The following is a 19,622-nucleotide window of genomic DNA, read 5'->3' as shown; positions in this document are numbered from 1 at the left end:
GGAATAACATCACAGTTGAATCACAAACATGTATCAATGGCAGTTCATGCATGTATCAGCAAGCCATGACAGGTGCAGTGTAGACATAACACATTGAAGTCCAGGATATCCCCCAATCGCAGGGAAGCAAAAAGCAGATGATATGATATGCAATAAGCCAGGCAGATGTTAATGCAGAGCATGAAAAATGGATGAATGCATAGTGGATCAATGTCCATTCAAGCATGGGTCAGCAGTCCATAGTTACCATCTTAGTATCCGAATGATGATACTGCACTGAGGCCCAGTGGCTCCTATAGGTGTACTCCAGAAGGGATTGAAGATGGATTAAAGGCTGTCAGGAAGGCCTGACATGTTTCGCCGCCTCTCGCGGCTTTTTCAAAGGCGGACAGCCGTACATACCAACATGCACGCCATAATGGCGTCTATATCTGCCGCCGCGTGTGTCAAAGACCCGCCCATCCCCGCCCACGCACCCGCCCACGTCCACCAATGAGCAAAGGGACGCGCCGAGCGACGACACGTCGCAAGGCACGCCCCCCAGCACAGAGCGAGGACGCGCAGGACCCACCCGCTGACACGCAAATGCGTATCAAATGCCGACCAGGAAGCGCACAGCGCGACCCGGGAGGCATGCAGAGGGCGGGGCCCAAAGCGGGGCGAGGGCGGGGAGAGGCGGGACAGAGACCTCAAACGCAGCCAAATACACATAAACCAAAATCACCATAATAACAGGTTGACCAATGGTCACACAGAACCATATATCATGTGTTAGAACCACTCAACTAAATGGATCCGACCTGTAAACATAAACACATATCTAGCTGTATAGCACAGGAGCCTCGGACAGCCCCTGTATAGACTACAGCAGTGCCAACAACAAAGAATCATAATATGTAAAGTCAGGGCGAGAGGAGCAACGGTCCACAGGAACAATATTAATGATATAGCACACTAGGGCCAATCACTAGGGGGCCCAAAGTGTGCCTTTAAACCCTTCATGCTGCAGTGGGGGAGGAACTCAAAGAGTGCCGACAAATTAGAGCGGACAAAGACTGCCCAAATAAAGACAGGGGGAAGCAACACCTCAGAGCTGAGGACAAACCAGCCTAGTCTGTTAAAAACACCCGATAATTAATACTATCATTCAAACCCTTAGGTTCAGTTGCCTTTAGATTGAAGATCCATCTGGATTCAAGTTGTAACAATTTTTTATCTATATCACCCAGGTTAGCGTATATGTAGACAAACATTTACAACCCCATGTTCACCGGCTGCCTTCCTATGTGCGAGACACACTGCACCTCTTGGGTATCTTAGAGGGGTTGCAGTTGCCGGTGGGGGCACTTCTGGTGACCCTGGATGTGGAGGCCCTCTATTCCAGCATCCCGCAACGAAAGGGAGTTGAGTCAGTGGGCAAATTTTTGTCAGAGATGGAGATCAATGAGTTCCCACATAATCAGTTTCTTCTGGACCTATTATCCTTCATTTTACAGAATAACGTCTTTATGTTTGACGACACCCATTACCTCCAGGTGCAGGGGGCGGCGATGGGGACGACCTGTGCCCCGCCGCTTGCCAACCTGTATTAATATTGTTCCTGTGGACCGTTGCTCCTCTCGCCCTGACTTTACATATTATGATTCTTTGTTGTTGGCACTGCTGTAGTCTATACAGGGGCTGTCCGAGGCTCCTGTGCTATACAGCTAGATATGTGTTTATGCTTACAGGTCGGATCCATTTAGTTGAGTGGTTCTAACACATGATATATGGTTCTGTGTGACCATTGGTCAACCTGTTATTATGGTGATTTTGGTTTATGTGTATTTGGCTGCGTTTGAGGTCTCTGTCCCGCCTCTCCCCGCCCTCGCCCCGCTTTGGGCCCCGCCCTCTGCATGCCTCCCGGGTCGCGCTGTGCGCTTCCTGGTCGGCATTTGATACGCATTTGCGTGTCAGCGGGTGGGTCCTGCGCGTCCTCGCTCTGTGCTGGGGGGCGTGCCTTGCGACGTGTCGTCGCTCGGCGCGTCCCTTTGCTCATTGGTGGACGTGGGCGGGTGCGTGGGCGGGGATGGGCGGGTCTTTGACACACACGGCGGCAGATATAGACGCCATTATGGCGTGCATGTTGGTATGTACGGCTGTCCGCCTTTGAAAAAGCCGCGAGAGGCGGCGAAACATGTCAGGCCTTCCTGACAGCCTTTAATCCATCTTCAATCCCTTCTGGAGTACACCTATAGGAGCCACCGGGCCTCAGTGCAGTATCATCATTCGGATACTAAGATGGTAACTATGGACTGCTGACCCATGCTTGAATGGACATTGATCCACTATGCATTCATCCATTTTTCATGCTCTGCATTAACATCTGCCTGGCTTATTGCATATCATATCATCTGCTTTTTGCTTCCCTGCGATTGGGGGATATCCTGGACTTCAATGTGTTATGTCTACACTGCACCTGTCATGGCTTGCTGATACATGCATGAACTGCCATTGATACATGTTTGTGATTCAACTGTGATGTTATTCCTTTGCCATGCTTCACATCCAGGACTTGCATGGCTGACTGCACAGCAAATTCACACCTGTTGATGTGCTCCCTGCGATTGGGGGAACTTTGGAACATATATGTGCTTGTGTTTACATTCTACTAACCAGGATTTCAGGATCATCAATACTTGGCCTACTAATATCACAGAGCTGAAATTTCCATATATAAGGCCATGCAATAATTGGATGATATCACTCATATCTGTGGATCTGGAACTTGTTACATATACCGTTCTGATCATTGCTGCACTGTATTTGGCCTGTCTATCTGAAAGTTGGACTTCTTTTCCTGTGGGGGTTTATATTGAGGACTGCAGCCTCATTAATTCTCACTAGGAAGTGTTTCACCGGAGGGATTTTTTATCTATTTTAGATTCTTTTCTAGATTTTTCTATATGATAGTGTTCTATATGATAGTGTTGTGTGATTTCATTAATAAAGTTTTTGTAATTTTTCATGCACCCAAGAGCCAACTCTCTTCAATTTTTATTTAGTATTTTCACTTCGTTGGCAGGAGGCATGAGATTTGATATTACCATTCATTGTGGTCTGTTTTTATATCATTTATTGTCCTGACCATCCCTCTCCCAAAAACATTTGAGCTATTGATGTAATAGTATCCAGGGGAGGAGCTAGGATATAGAGAGGCAAAGCGCCAGGCTAATGTATTCAAGGGCACTGAATACTACTCAGGGGAGGGGGGGGGGGCATAGCATGTAAGTAGGTATATGTTGCATTTACCCCGCAATGTAAGAGTATTAGCCATCCTCATCCCATCCCCATAAGCGTACTGGAGTGGTGTATAAGGAAGTAGAGGGGAATGGACATTAGGCTGTAGGATACCGAGCCAGTCACTTGGTAAGAACCTAGTACAGGTGCTATTTCCTAGATAAAGGTTGAGGAGTGATAGTGTGTCAGACAGTCAGTGCCCTTAATGTGTTTGTACATAGTACACATAAGATTAACAACTATACACAGTATAGAGGAATTAGTTAACCTGATTTCCCACCTTTTCTTTAAGCGGGGCTCTGGCTATAAGGTTGCTGTAATAGTATGGTTACCCAGCATATCAAACTGAGGAGAGGATGAGACATCAGTTTTCCTAATATGCAGCTTTGGGAAAAAACAGAACACCAGCGTCACAGGCACCACACACCCGGGGACACCTGATAGGATACACAGGTGGAATCCGTGATGGAGTATTGAAGCAGAGTTAATCTGTGGTATGGATTCCGGGTATGGCTGGGCGACCGCTTGCAGTGGCTTCTGGGGACTAATTGCGGAAAGGCAACTTGACCTAGTGGAGGGTCAGTGGCATGGAATGGATTAAATCACGATCTACCAACCTATCTAGCAGGGCCCAGCCAGACCGCGCACTCTATGCAGCCAAGCAGCAGTCCCGTGTCTTAACGCGAGATATCCGCGGAGCAGCGCCCGTCAATCGGTGCATTAAAGGCATATCTAAGGGACCGCCACACAATGTCGAATTTTAGGTCAGTAGCTAATCATACGTCCTAAATCTTTAAGGCTGGATAAGGTAGGCATGAGTATCTCCACATTAGCGGGGATGGAGGTAACGTTAAGGGAGAGAGGGGGGGGGGGGGGCGGGGAGGGAGGAAGAGAGGGGAGGAAGGGGGGAGGGAGGAAGAGAGAGGAGAGAGAGGGAGGGGGTAGTGGCAGTAAGGGAGTCAGGGGAGGGGTATTCAAGGAATATATTATTTACCTTTAGCACTGGATTAATATTTGCCTAATAACACAATTTAACCCATAAGCGGCTACATAGACATAGGTGAACATATTTGGCATAGATTATTGTGGAGGATGAACATCTCTATAGGAGTACGACTATGTAGCTATACAAGTAAAGTAACATTAAACGTTGTTAAACATAAGCTATTAAAAGCAGATAAGTAGCTAACCGCGCACAAGGCGCGGGTCTGGATAGTAAAACCGTGAACCACAATGATAGCAGTCCCCCTGTGAAATAAAGCAGGTTGGCGCTTACGATTCAAACAGTGGGATAAGCACGGGGGGAGGGGGGGGAAGGCTTTCCCGCCAATGTCCATTGGAGTATCTCTGTGCGCCAAGCGGTGGATAGCCTGGAGATGAAATCTGCATACCACCTAGCGCACCAACTTACATCGTGCACTATTAGCTGTGAAGTAGTAAATCCTTAGCAAAATGTTAATGAAAAATAAGAAGAAAAAATACAGTCTTAAATCTTTTGTTACGTAACACGATGGTTTCCAGCTATAGGCACCAGTTCGTAGCAGGTAGCAGAAGGACAGGTCCCCAAGTTCCAAGGCTACAGTAAACTGCCATAGTACTCGACCAGACTGACGCAACAGGGGGGGATATATAGGCATATAGCTTAAAAAAGTTTAAGATAGGGTACTATGCAGGAACATGTGCATTAAACATTGCCAAACATAAGTTTCGTCAGATCTGGTGCATCGGGGGGGGGGGGGGGGGGTTGACCCCATGGTCCAGTGTGGTAACACGGGAAAGTGTCTTTGCAAAAATAGGTAAATTTAGCTTAAACAGGCCCCAGGTGGAGCTACTTATCTGGCTGCTGCGCAGGTAGAGCCTCTAACCAAGTCGCGACCTCCTCCGGAGTCTCGAAAAAGATGGTTGTTTCCCCATTCTGAACCCGCAGCTTGGCAGGGAAGAGCATGGCGTATTTTATCTGGCGTTCCCTCAGCTTCGCCTTCACGTTCTGGAAGCTTTTCCTGAGCTTTTGCGTCTCTGTGGTGTAATCTGGAAATAGCATCAGGCGTGCATTCCCCACTTTCAGATCCTCCACGTTCCTAGCCGCAGCAAGAATTTCGTCGCGATCTCTATAATTGAGCATGCGGAATATCAAAGGCCTTGGGTATGTTCCGGGAGGGCCTTTGCGCGTCGGGATCCTATGTGCTCTTTCCACCGCGAAGTGAGAGGAAAACTTGGCCTCAGGCAGGAGTTCTTTGAGGAGGCATTCCGTGTAAGCTGCAACATCGGCGCCCTCTTTTCCTTCCGGCAGCCCGAGCAGGCGCAGGTTATTGCGCCTGTTTCGGTTTTCAGCATCATTTGCACGTGCTTCAAGCTGGGAGACTCTTTTGTTGATCTGAGGTATGTCAGTGTCATGTCTGTTGATGGCGTCCTCAGCCTCCGAGGTACGCCGTTCCAGGTCTTTGGTACGATCCCTTATTTCCGCTACATCCTGGCGCAGGAGGCCGAATTTGGCGTCCATGTAGTCCATCTTAGAGGTCAGGACAGTTTGGCAGGATTTAATTGCCTCCATGAGCTCGGCCGAGCTTGGCGAAGGGAATGTAGACTCCACGTGGTCAGCCGCCATGACATCTGTGTGGTCCGGCTTGTTGTTATTAGCCGCATTGGATTTGGAGCTTGATGGCGGCGAAGTGTCAGCCGGGGGGTTATTCTCCGCTTTATCTTTTTTCCCCTTGCCACCCATTTCTCCGTAAGGGGTATAGCGCCGGGCAGTTTTCTGAGAGCGAGCCGGGCCGGGGGAGGATAAGCGACCAGGCGAGGCCTCTCCGTTCTCCTCAACCGATGCCTCAGGGGAGGCACACCAGTCGTCCAGGGCGAATCAGGAGTGCTAGCGGTGTAGTTAGGCGGTTTTTTGTGCTGTTAGCGAGCCGATGGCTATGGATTGGAGAAGCTGGGTAGCGGAGCTCAGTGAAAAGACGTCCACTCAGCACGCCATCTTGGCCACGCCCCCGCCCGGAGATTTTTAATGATTTATAACTGTGCTTGTGGTGATTTACGTTTATAAAATGCACCCGTGCCGAATAACGTTTATAAAAATACTGAACATATTTATCTTATTTAACTAATTAAAACATTATTTAAAGTTTTATCCCTTACTGTTTGTAAAACATTATTATTCACAAAATAAAGCGATTAGTACGTAACGTAAATTGCAATATATTTTTTGCAGCTACAATTTGCAAAACATTATTATTCACATAATAAAGCGATCAGTAAGGGGGGTGGTTAGGGTTAGGCACCACCAGGGGGGTCTTAGGGTTAGGCACCACCGGGGGGGTCTTAGGGTTAGGCACCACCAGGGGGGTCTTAGGATTAGCCACCACCAGGGGGGTCTTAGGTTTAGGCACCACCAGGGGGGTCTTAGGTTTAGGCACCACCAGGGGGGTCTTAGGTTTAGGCACCACCAGGGGGGTCTTAGGTTTAGGCACCACCAGGGGGGTCTTAGGTTTAGACACCACCAGGGGGGTCTAGGAGTTAGGGATAGGTACAGGGAGGGTTCTGTGTGAGAGTAGGGTTAAGTATAGTTACAGTACAATATAAACCACCAGGGGGGTGGTTAGGGTTAGGCACCACCAGGGGGGTCTTAGGGTTAGGCACCACCAGGGGGGGTCTTAGGTTTAGGCACCACCAGGGGGGTGGTTAGGGTTAGGCACCACCAGGGGGGTCTTAGGCTTAGGCACCACCAGGGGGGTCTAGGGGTTAGGGATAGGTACAGGGAGGGTTCTGTGTGAGAGTAGGCTTAGGTATAGTTTTAGTAAAATCTTAGTATGGCCCCGTTCACACTTGCGGTTTTGTCAAAACCGCACCGGATGTCCGGACCGCACCGGAGCCGGACCGGACCTGATCCGTACGGTTCCTATCCGGATCCGGTCCGGATCCGGTCCGTTTGCATCCGGTTTCCGTGCGGTGTGAACACGGTTGCGGTCCGGATCCGGTTTCTTAAGGAGATAACATCCTGTAAATACCTGGGGTCTGGGAGGTCAGCAGAAGGGTCTGGGGTCATTGTTGGAGACAGGTGGACGTGTGGAGACCATCCGTGGATACAGAGACTGCAGTTGGGACCATGGATCCAGGCATTTTTTACTCGTAAACCTGGGAATTCTCTCCTTCCTGTTGTTCGCCTCCTCGTTATCAGACATCAGACATGTTGCTGCCAAAACGAGCTCCAGCATGAAATCGCTGCTGCCCCACTCTTTGAACGCTGGGCCCATGTGGTCCCCATCCAAAATGCATAGGAAGTGGGGTAGAACGTCCGGTTTTTGTAGCCAGTGTGTTGTGCGCTCTCCGGCTTTCATTGCTTTGTATTGGCCGGATGGTGCAGTCCGGCTCCGCTCCGGATACGGCTGCCGGAGGAGCCGGACCAAAAAATAGCGCATGTTGGAACGGACGCCGGAGTCCGGATCCGGTCCGGATCCGGTCCGGCTCCGGTCCGGCAGAACGGACGCATGTGAACGGACGCATAGGCTTTCATTGCTATTGCCGTGCGTCCGTTCCGTCCGTTCTGCAAGCGGTCCGGCTCCGGCACGGCGATTCCGGACGGCCACCGCTAATGTGAACCGGGCCTAATACTTACTAATGTTTTACAACACTTATTACGAACGTAGTTATATTTATATCATCGTTATAAAAAATATTTTCAGATTTTATTATAAGAACAAACCATAAATGAAGGTTATTCACAATAATATACAATTACAACAATTAAACATATATTATCATTTTTTTAATAAACGTAATTATAAGTTTCACTTTTGAAACAAGGAAGATTAACGTTTTCACAATTGCCGATTTCATAAACATTATTTAATGATTTATAAATTTGTAAAACATTATTTGTAAACGAAATATAGCACACTATTTTTATAAACGCTATTAATGATTAATTATTAATTAGCGTTTACACCCCGCGCCCTTTTTGTCCGGGCGCCCTTTTTGTACGTACGCGTCTAGAACCGGCCCTGCTGATAGCTCCCTTCTTACAAACGTCTAGAGTTTTATACATGCAAACAAGGTCTTCATGCACAAAATGTGCTGTACTGTTTTTATGACATATTTTTGTTGTTACATGTTACAATATTATATATACGGTTGTAAGCAGTTGAAAACAAAAAAAAATTGAGAACAGCAATAACAAAAAACGTTGTTTATACAATGAGCCTGATTCACCAAGCTGCGCAGCTTAATGTGAACGAGCGCCCGCTTTCCCTGCCTTACATAGCCGCACCTAATAAAGGGGGGGACCTGCGGGACCCGCCCAGTGATGATCTCAAAGAGCAGAGCCCCCATACATGGTAGTGGCACCAACATTGCTACATACGTTAAGGAGAAGAATGGGTACAAGTCAAAAAATAATTTTCCGAAAAGACCTTGTCGTTTTTGAGAAAATCGATTTTAAAAATGCATAGTAAAAATGATTTTTAAACAAAAAAAAAATGACAGTTTAAAAACCATTTTTGCATATTTAAGAGCGATTTTCTCAAAAACTACAAGGTCTTTTTGAAGAATTCTTTTTTGGCTTGTACCCAATATTCCCCTTATCGTATGTAGCAATTTTGGTAGCACTAGCATGTATGGGGGTGGAAATGAGGGCCGGCCCGGGGGACTTGCTGGCTGCTGCCATGTGCCACCTACATATACTAGGGACATATACCCCTGACTACATATACTGGGGACATATACCCCTGACTACATATACTGGGCACATATACCTCTGGCTACATATACTGGGCATATATACCTCTGGCTACATATACTGGGCATATATACCTCTGGCTACATATACTGGGCATATATACCTCTGACTACATATACTGGGCATATATACCTCTGGCTACATATACTGGGCATATATACCTCTGGCTACATATACTGGGGACATATACCTCTGGCTACATATACTGGGGACATATATACCTCTGGCTACATATACTGGGCATATATACCTCTGGCTACATATACTGGGCATATATACCTCTGGCTACATATACTGGGCATATATACCTCTGGCTACATATACTGGGGACATATACCCCTGGCTACATATACTGAGGACATATATACCTCTGGCTACATATACTGGGGACATATATACCTCTGGCTACATATACTGGGCATATATACCTCTGGCTACATATACTGGGCATATATACCTCTGGCTACATATACTGGGGATATATACCTCTGGCTACATATACTGGGGACATATATACCTCTGGCTACATATACTGGGCACATATACCTCTGGCTACCTATACTGGGGACATATACCTCTGCCTACATATACTGGGCACATATACCTCTGGCTACATATACTGGGCATATATACCTCTGGCTACATATACTGGGCATATATACCTCTGGCTACATATACTGGGCATATATACCTCTGGCTACATATACTGGGCATATATACCTCTTGCTACATATACTGGGCATATATACCTCTGGCTACATATACTGGGCATATATACCTCTGGCTACATATACTGGGGACATATATACCTCTGGCTACATATACTGGGGACATATATACCTCTGGCTACATATACTGGGCATATATACCTCTGGCTACATATACTGGGCATATATACCTTTGGCTACATATACTGGGCATATATACCTCTGGCTACATATACTGGGCATATATACCTCTGGCTACATATACTGGGCATATATACCTCTGGCTACATATACTGGGCATATATACCTCTGGCTACATATACTGGGCATATATACCTCTGGCTACATATACTGGGGACATATATACCTCTGGCTACATATACTGGGCATATATACCTCTGGCTACATATACTGGGCATATATACCTCTGGCTACATATATTTTATTTATTTATTTATTTATTGTATTTATAAAGCGCCAACATATTACGCAGCGCTGGACAATAAATAGGGATACATACAATATTTAGGGGTGACATACAGCAAAATGACAATACCTGAATACAAGAAACATCAGATCATGCAGCACAGTATGAGTACAAGGTAATGCTTAGTCAGTCACTGGATGGAGCATGGAGATTAGGCAAGTTAGGTTCACTCAGATGCATAGCATGGGTTCACAGTAATGGAGGTGCATGATCAGGTTGGACACAAAAGGACATATATACCGCTGGCTACATATACTGGGCATATATACCTCTGGCTACATATACTGGGCATATATACCTCTGGCTACATATACTGGGCATATATACCTCTGGCTACATATACTGGGCATATATACCTCTGGCTACATATACTGGGGACATATATACCTCTGGCTACATATACTGGGGACATATATACCTCTGGCTACATATACTGGGCATATATACCTCTGGCTACATATACTGGGCATATATACCTCTGGCTACATATACTGGGCATATATACCTCTGGCTACATATACTGGGGACATATATACCTCTGGCTACATATACTGGGGACAGATATACCTCTGGCTACATATACTGGGCATATATACCTCTGGCTACATATACTGGGCATATATACCTCTGGCTACATATACTGGGGACATATATACCTCTGGCTACATATACTGGGCATATATACCTCTGGCTACATATACTGGGCATATATACCTCTGGCTACATATATTTTATTTATTTATTTATTTATTGTATTTATAAAGCGCCAACATATTACGCAGCGCTGGACAATAAATAGGGATACATACAATATTTAGGGGTGACATACAGCAAAATGACAATACCTGAATACAAGAAACATCAGATCATGCAGCACAGTATGAGTACAAGGTAATGCTTAGTCAGTCACTGGATGGAGCATGGAGATTAGGCAAGTTAGGTTCACTCAGATGCATAGCATGGGTTCACAGTAATGGAGGTGCATGATCAGGTTGGACACAAAAGGACATATATACCTCTGGCTACATATACTGGGCATATATACCTCTGGCTACATATACTGGGCATATATACCTCTGGCTACATATACTGGGCATATATACCTCTGGCTACATATACTGGGAATATATACCTCTGGCTACATATACTGGGGATATATATACCTCTGGCTACATATACTGGGGACATATATACCTCTGGCTACATATACTGGGCATATATACCTCTGGCTACATATACTGGGCATATATACCTCTGGCTACATATACTGGGCATATATACCTCTGGCTACATATACTGGGGACATATATACCTCTGGCTACATATACTGGGGACAGATATACCTCTGGCTACATATACTGGGCATATATACCTCTGTCTACATATACTGGGCATATATACCTCTGGCTACATATACTGGGGATATATATACCTCTGGCTACATATACTGGGCACATATACCTCTGGCTACATATACCTCTGCCTACGTATACTGGGCATATATACCTCTGGCTACATATACTGGGCATATATACCTCTGGCTACATATACTGGGCATATATACCTCTGGCTACATATACTGGGGACATATATACCTCTGGCTACATATACTGGGCATATATACCTCTGGCTACATATACTGGGCATATATACCTCTGGCTACATATACTGGGCATATATACCTCTGGCTACATATACTGTGCATATATACCTCTGGCTACATATACTGGGCATACATACCTCTGGCTACAGATACTGGGGACATATATACCTCTGGCTACATATACTGGGACATATATACCTCTGGCTACATATACTGGGCATATATATCTCTGGCTACATATACTGGGCATATATACCTCTGGCTACATATACTGGGCATATATACCTCTGGCTACATATACTGGGCATATATACCTCTGGCTACATATACTGGGGACATATACCTCTGGCTACATATACTGGGGACATATATACCTCTGGCTACATATACTGGGGACATATATACCTCTGGCTACATATACTGGGCATATATACCTCTGGCTACATATACTGGGGACATATATACCTCTGGCTACATATACTGGGGACATATATACCTCTGGCTACATATACTGGGCATATATACCTCTGGCTACATATACTGGGCATATATACCTCTGGCTACATATACTGGGGACATATACCTCTGGCTACATATACTGGGGACATATATACCTCTGGCTACATATACTGGGCATATATACCTCTGGCTACATATACTGGGGACATATATACCTCTGGCTACATATACTGGGGACATATATACCTCTGGCTACATATACTGGGCATATATACCTCTGGCTACATATACTGGGCATATATACCTCTGGCTACATATACTGGGCATATATACCTCTGGCTACATATACTGGGCATATATACCTCTGGCTACATATACTGGGGACATATACCTCTGGCTACATATACTGGGGACATATATACCTCTGGCTACATATACTGGGGACATATATACCTCTGGCTACATATACTGGGCATATATACCTCTGGCTACATATACTGGGGACATATATACCTCTGGCTACATATACTGGGGACATATATACCTCTGGCTACATATACTGGGCATATATACCTCTGGCTACATATACTGGGCATATATACCTCTGGCTACATATACTGGGGACATATACCTCTGGCTACATATACTGGGGACATATATACCTCTGGCTACATATACTGGGCATATATACCTCTGGCTACATATACTGGGGACATATATACCTCTGGCTACATATACTGGGGACATATATACCTCTGGCTACATATACTGGGCATATATACCTCTGGCTACATATACTGGGCATATATACCTCTGGCTACATATACTGGGCATATATACCTCTGGCTACATATACTGGGCATATATACCTCTGGCTACATATACTGGGGACATATACCTCTGGCTACATATACTGGGGACATATATACCTCTGGCTACATATACTGGGGACATATATACCTCTGGCTACATATACTGGGCATATATACCTCTGGCTACATATACTGGGGACATATATACCTCTGGCTACATATACTGGGGACATATATACCTCTGGCTACATATACTGGGCATATATACCTCTGGCTACATATACTGGGCATATATACCTCTGGCTACATATACTGGGGACATATACCTCTGGCTACATATACTGGGGACATATATACCTCTGGCTACATATACTGGGGACATATATACCTCTGGCTACATATACTGGGCATATATACCTCTGGCTACATATACTGGGCATATATACCTCTGGCTACATATACTGGGCATATATACCTCTGGCTACATATACTGGGCATATATACCTCTGGGTACATATACTGGGGACATATACCTCTGGCTACATATACTGGGGACATATATACCTCTGGCTACATATACTGTGGACATATATACCTCTGGCTCCATGTACTGGGGACATATATACCTCTGGCTACATATATTGGGCATATATAACTCTGGCTACATATACTGGGCATATATACCTCTGGCTACATATAATGGGGATATATACCTCTGGCTACATATACTGGGGACATGTACCTCTGGCTACATATACTGGGCACATATACCTCTGGCTACATATACTGGGGACATATACCTCTGCCTACATATACTGGGCATATATAACTCTGGCTACATATACTGGGCATATATACCTCTGGCTACATTTACTGGGCATATATACCTCTGGCTACATATACTGGGCATATATACCTCTGGCTACAGATACTGGGCATATATACCTCTGGCTACATATACTGGGTATATATACCTCAGGCTACATATACTTGGGACATATATACCTCTGGCTACATATACTGGGCATATATACCCCTGGCTACATATACTGGGCACATATATCCCTGGCTACGTATACTGGGCACGTATATCCCTGGCTACATATACTGGGCACGTATATCCCTGGCCACATATACTGGGCACGTATATTCCTGGCTACATATACTGGGCACATATAACCCTGACTACATGTACTGGGGACACTGGCTGTTTGTCATTATGTGCATTTACTGGTGAAAAGCTGTCTCTTATGTCCATTTACTGGTGAAAAGTTGTCTCTTATGTGCATTTACTGGTGAAAAGCTGTCTGTTATGTGCATTTACTGGTGAAAAGCTGTCTCTAATTATGTGCATTTACTGGTGAAAAGCTGTCTTATGTGCATTTAGTGGGGAAACACTGTCTCTAATTACATGCATTTACTGGGGAAATGCTGTCTGTCATTATGTGCATTTACTTCATTTTTTTTTTAATGTAAGTACATCAGCTAGTATAATTACATTAGTTAGCCCCACCCACCTATAGACCTGGCTACTTATACTGGGTGTGGGAATGTTGGGGTGGAGGGTCCTGGAGCAATGTTTGGGTGGGAGGTCCGAGGTCTGTGGGGTTGGAAGGTCGTGGGAGGGGGGGAGGGGTGGGGGCCCATAAATTTTTTTTGCTATGGGGCCCAGTCATTTCTAGCTACGCTCCTGCAAGCATCCAACCATATTAACGATACTGCACCATCAGGCTCCTGTTCTCCCTTAAACCCACAGGTCCTGAGACACCCAACCGCAGAGAGGGATTATCAGATTAACCAAACCCGCTACCAGCACAATATCACTCTGGCTAGCTGTGAGTCTGTGACAAACAAACTGTTCACCTTCACCCACTCCATTCCTCCTCAATCAGGACAACAATGCCCCCTCCTCCCTTTTGTTGTGCAAGTCAAATGAAACACTGCTGCTCTCCTGCCTCCCCCTCCTCACTCACTGTCAGACTCCTCACACAGCACAACAAGCTGCTTTTCCCCAATGATGACCTCTTCACCTCGCTCTCCTCTCATTTCTCTTCCTACTCTGCCTGCATGCTGTTAGTGTAAGCACAGTGCAAACATGCTGCCCCTGTAATCTCTGTGCCTGATGCAAATGTTTCACCTTGCTTCATGAAAGAACCGGCCCTGGCTATCAGTACTTCAAAAAATCATGAGCACAGCGTATAATAAATCGGGACAACACAGAACTCGCTACTCACAACAATTCGGACACTATATACTCCTCTTCTCTGCTGCTGATACTGAGTAAATCACCTCCTGTGGCTCGACAAAAGTCTCGGGCTTCATACCAGGTCTTCTTCATTTTGCGATCCTCTTTTATGTAATGCTGGTGGAGACAGACATATTAATATTTAATTTCGAAATCACATGATCACAGTGAGTTACAGAGGAACTTAAAGATAACCCGAGGTGTGTTTAAAGAATGTTATCTGCATACAGAGGCTGGATCTGCCTATACAGCCCAGCCTCTGTTGCTATCCCAAACCCCACTAAGGTCCCCCTGCACTCTGCAATCCCTCATAAATCACAGCTTTGCTATGAGGCTGTGTTTACATCTGTAGTGTCCGTCTCAGCTGCTCCCCCGCCTCCTGCAGAGCTCCGGTCCCTGCCCCGTCCCTTCCCTCCAATCAGCAGGGAGGGAAGGGATGCAGGCGGGGACCGGAGTTCTGCAGGAGGCGGGGAGAGCAGCAGACTGACACTATAGAGATAAACACAGCCAGCTCTGACAAGCTGTTTGTCAGCAGCGTGGCTGTGATTTATGAGGGATTTCAGAGTGCAGGGGGACCTTAGGGGGGTTTGGGATAGCAACAGAGGCTGGGCTGTATAGGCAGATCCAGCCTCTGTATGCAGATAATATTCTTCAAACCCACCTCGGGTTCTCTTTAACCGTAAGATAGTAGAAGGGAAAAAAAAACAAATCAATACATTGCAAAGGGAGGAATTATAAAATAGAAGGTTATTCAAGAAATTATTGATTTCCGTTGCGTAATCCATTCATGTCGTTTGATCCACTGTGAATCTGCGGGTCATAATCTTTACTATTAGCAGATATTAAAAAAAAAAAAAAAAACAGCATCAACTGCCATTATCTATAAACACACCCACTAACAATGTGATAGGCTATTAGACATTACACAGTGGGAGGGGTTGCACCACATTATCAGTCACACAGACCCAATCTGATGATCCATTTGAGAAAAGGTAAAGCTTTCTCATGGGAATGGGAGTGTCAGCTACTACTTGGGATAAAGTCCACGGGTAGATTTGTGGCTGGTCATGTAGTCAGTCAGTCATGCCAATCAGCTTCCTGATGGGAATTAGAGGTGTAGCGAACGGTTCGCCGGCGAACGGTTCCAGGCGAACATTGGGGGTTCGCGTTCACCTTCACCAGGCGAACCTTTGCGGAAGTTCGATTCGCCCCATAATGCACTATGAGGGTCAACTTTGACCCTCTGCATCACAGTCAGCAGGCACATTGTAGCCATTCAGGCTACAGTAAGCCCTGGAGCCCCACCCCCACTTATATAAGGCAGGCTCCGGCGGCCATTACACTCACTCGTGTGCCTGCTAGTGACAGAGTAGGGACAGCTGCTGCAGACTTGTTCTTCTAGGGACAGATTAGTTAGGTTCTTGGCTGCTTAGCTTGCTCCTGGCTGATTGTTATTGCTTTTATAGCACCCCTTAATAGCTCTTTTTAGAGCTCATCCTGTACTTTTTTTTTTTTCTGTGTGTCACTGACACTTTTGTTGCATGCACAGCCTTGCTAATTCATAGTGTGTGTGCCACTGCCAGCAGCCCAGCACATTCAGTGACTGCCTGCGTGTGTGACAGGGAGCTGCACATTGTACTACCCAGTACTGCATATACCCAGTTACTGTTGTGTTTACTTAACTCAACTCATCATCACTGCATATACCTAGCTTTGTGTTGAGTGAACCCAGCTCACTGCATCTAACTACCTGTTGTGTTGAGTGAACCCACCTCACTGCATCTAAGTACCTTTACTGTTCAGTGTACCCAGCTCACTGCATCTTACTACCTGTTGTGTTCAGTGAACCCAGCTCACTGCATCTAACTACCTGTTGTGTTGAGTGAACCCAGCTCACTGCATCTAAGTTCCTTTACTGTTCAGTGTACCCAGCTCACTGCATCTTACTACCTGTTGTGTTCAGTGAACCCAGCTCACTGCATCTAACTACCTGTTGTGTTGAGTGAACCCACCTCACTGCATCTAAGTACCTGTTGTGTTCAGTGAACCCAGCTCACTGCATCTAAGTACCTTTATTGTTCAGTGAACCCACCTCACTGCATCTAAGTAACTTTACTGTTCAGTGTACCCAGCTCACTGCATCTAACTACCTGTTGTGTTGAGTGAACCCAACTCACTGCATCTAAGTACCTTTACTGTTAAGTGTACCCAGCTCACTGCATCTAACCACCTGTTGTGTTGAGTGAACCCACCTCACTGCATCTAAGTACCTTTACTGTTCAGTGTACCCAGCTCACTGCATCTTACTACATGTTGTGTTCAGTGAACCCAGCTCACTGCATCTAAGTACCTGTTGTGTTCAGTGAACCCAGCTCACTGCATCTAAGTACCTTTACTGTTCAGTGTACCCAGCTCACTGCATCTTACTACCTGTTGTGTTCAGTGAACCCAGCTCACTGCATCTAACTACCTGTTGTGTTGAGTGAACCCACCTCACTGCATCTAAGTACCTGTTGTGTTCAGTGAACCCAGCTCACTGCATCTAACTACCTGTTGTGTTGAGTGAACCCACCTCACTGCATCTAAGTACCTGTTGTGTTCAGTGAACCCACCTCACTGCATCTTACTACCTGTTGTGTTCAGTGAACCCAGCTCACTGCATCTAACTACCTGTTGTGTTGAGCGAACCCACCTCACTGCATCTAAGTACCTTTACTGTTCAGTGTACCCAGCTCACTGCATCTTACTACCTGTTGTGTTCAGTGAACCCAGCTCACTGCATCTAAGTACCTGTTGTGTTGAGTGAACCCAGCTCACTGCATCTAAGTACCTGTTGTGTTGAGTGAACCCAGCTCACTGCATCTAAGTACCTTTACTGTTCAGTGTACCCAGCTCACTGCATCTTACTACCTGTTGTGTTCAGTGAACCCAGCTCACTGCATCGAACTACCTGTTGTGTTGAGTGAACCCACCTCACTGCATCTAAGTACCTTTACTGTTCAGTGTACCCAGCTCACTGCATCTTACTACCTGTTGTGTTCAGTGAACCCAGATCACTGCATCTAACTACCTGTTGTGTTCAGTGAACCCACCTTACTGCATCTAAGTACCTTTACTGTTCAGTGTACCCAGCTCACTGCATCTAAGTACCTGTTGTGTTGAGTGAACCCAGCTAACTGCATCTAACTACCTGTTGTGTTGAGTGAACCCACCTCACTGCATCTAAGTACCTGTTGTGTTCAGTGAACCCACCTCACTGCATCTAAGTACCTGTTGTGTTCAGTGAACCCAGCTCACTGCATCTAAGTACCTGTTGTGTTGAGTGAACCCAGCTCACTGCATCTAAGTACCTTTACTGTTCAGTGTACCCAGCTCACTGCATCTTACTACCTGTTGTGTTCAGTGAACCCAGCTCAGCTCACTGCATCTAACTACCTGTTGTGTTGAGTGAACCCAGCTCACTGCATCTAAGTACCTTTACTGTTCAGTGTACCCAGCTCACTGCATCTTACTACCTGTTGTGTTCAGTGAACCCAGCTCACTGTATCTAACTACCTGTTGTGTTGAGTGAACACAGCTCACTGCATCTAAGTACCTTTACTGTTCAGCGTACCCAGCTCACTGCATCTTACTACCTGTTGTGTTCAGTGAACCCAGCTCACTGCATCTAGCTACCTGTTGTGTTGAGTGAACCCACCTCACTGCATCTAACTACCTGTTATGTTGAGTGAACCCACCTCACTGCATCTAAGTACCTTTATTGTTCAGTGAACCCACCTCACTGCATCTAAGTAACTTAACTGTTCAGTGTACCCAGCTCACTGCATCTTACTACCTGTTGTGTTCAGTGAACCCAGATCACTGCATCTAACTACCTGTTGTGTTCAGTGAACCCACCTTACTGCATCTAAGTACCTTTACTGTTCAGTGTACCCAGCTCACTGCATCTAAGTACCTGTTGTGTTGAGTGAACCCAGCTCACTGCATCTAACTACCTGTTGTGTTGAGTGAACCCACCTCACTGCATCTAAGTACCTGTTGTGTTCAGTGAACCCACCTCACTGCATCTAAGTACCTGTTGTGTTCAGTGAACCCAGCTCACTGCATCTAAGTACCTGTTGTGTTGAGTGAACCCAGCTCACTGCATCTAAGTACCTTTACTGTTCAGTGTACCCAGCTCACTGCATCTTACTACCTGTTGTGTTCAGTGAACCCAGCTCACTGCATCTAACTACCTGTTGTGTTGAGTGAACCCAGCTCACTGCATCTAAGTACCTTTACTGTTCAGTGTACCCAGCT

At 45.8% G+C, this 19,622-nt stretch overlaps 1 protein-coding gene across 2 annotated transcripts in view; it reads right to left on the bottom strand.

The window, feature by feature from the left end:
* Positions 1 to 19,622, bottom strand: part of LOC137518158 (macrophage mannose receptor 1-like) — a 493,922-nt gene that overhangs the window by 320,066 nt on the left and 154,234 nt on the right. For both annotated transcript variants that reach the window (XM_068235572.1, XM_068235573.1), the window contains exon 13: positions 15,313 to 15,440. In XM_068235572.1, the coding sequence (XP_068091673.1) occupies positions 15,313 to 15,440 (128 nt within the window). The remainder of the gene's footprint in view (positions 1 to 15,312; positions 15,441 to 19,622) is intronic.

Source organism: Hyperolius riggenbachi, chromosome 5, assembly GCF_040937935.1.
Source record: "Hyperolius riggenbachi isolate aHypRig1 chromosome 5, aHypRig1.pri, whole genome shotgun sequence".
Classification (NCBI taxonomy): Eukaryota; Metazoa; Chordata; class Amphibia; order Anura; family Hyperoliidae; genus Hyperolius; species Hyperolius riggenbachi.
Note: the sequence above shows the minus strand (reverse complement) of the source record. Positions and strands in the feature narration are given on the sequence as shown.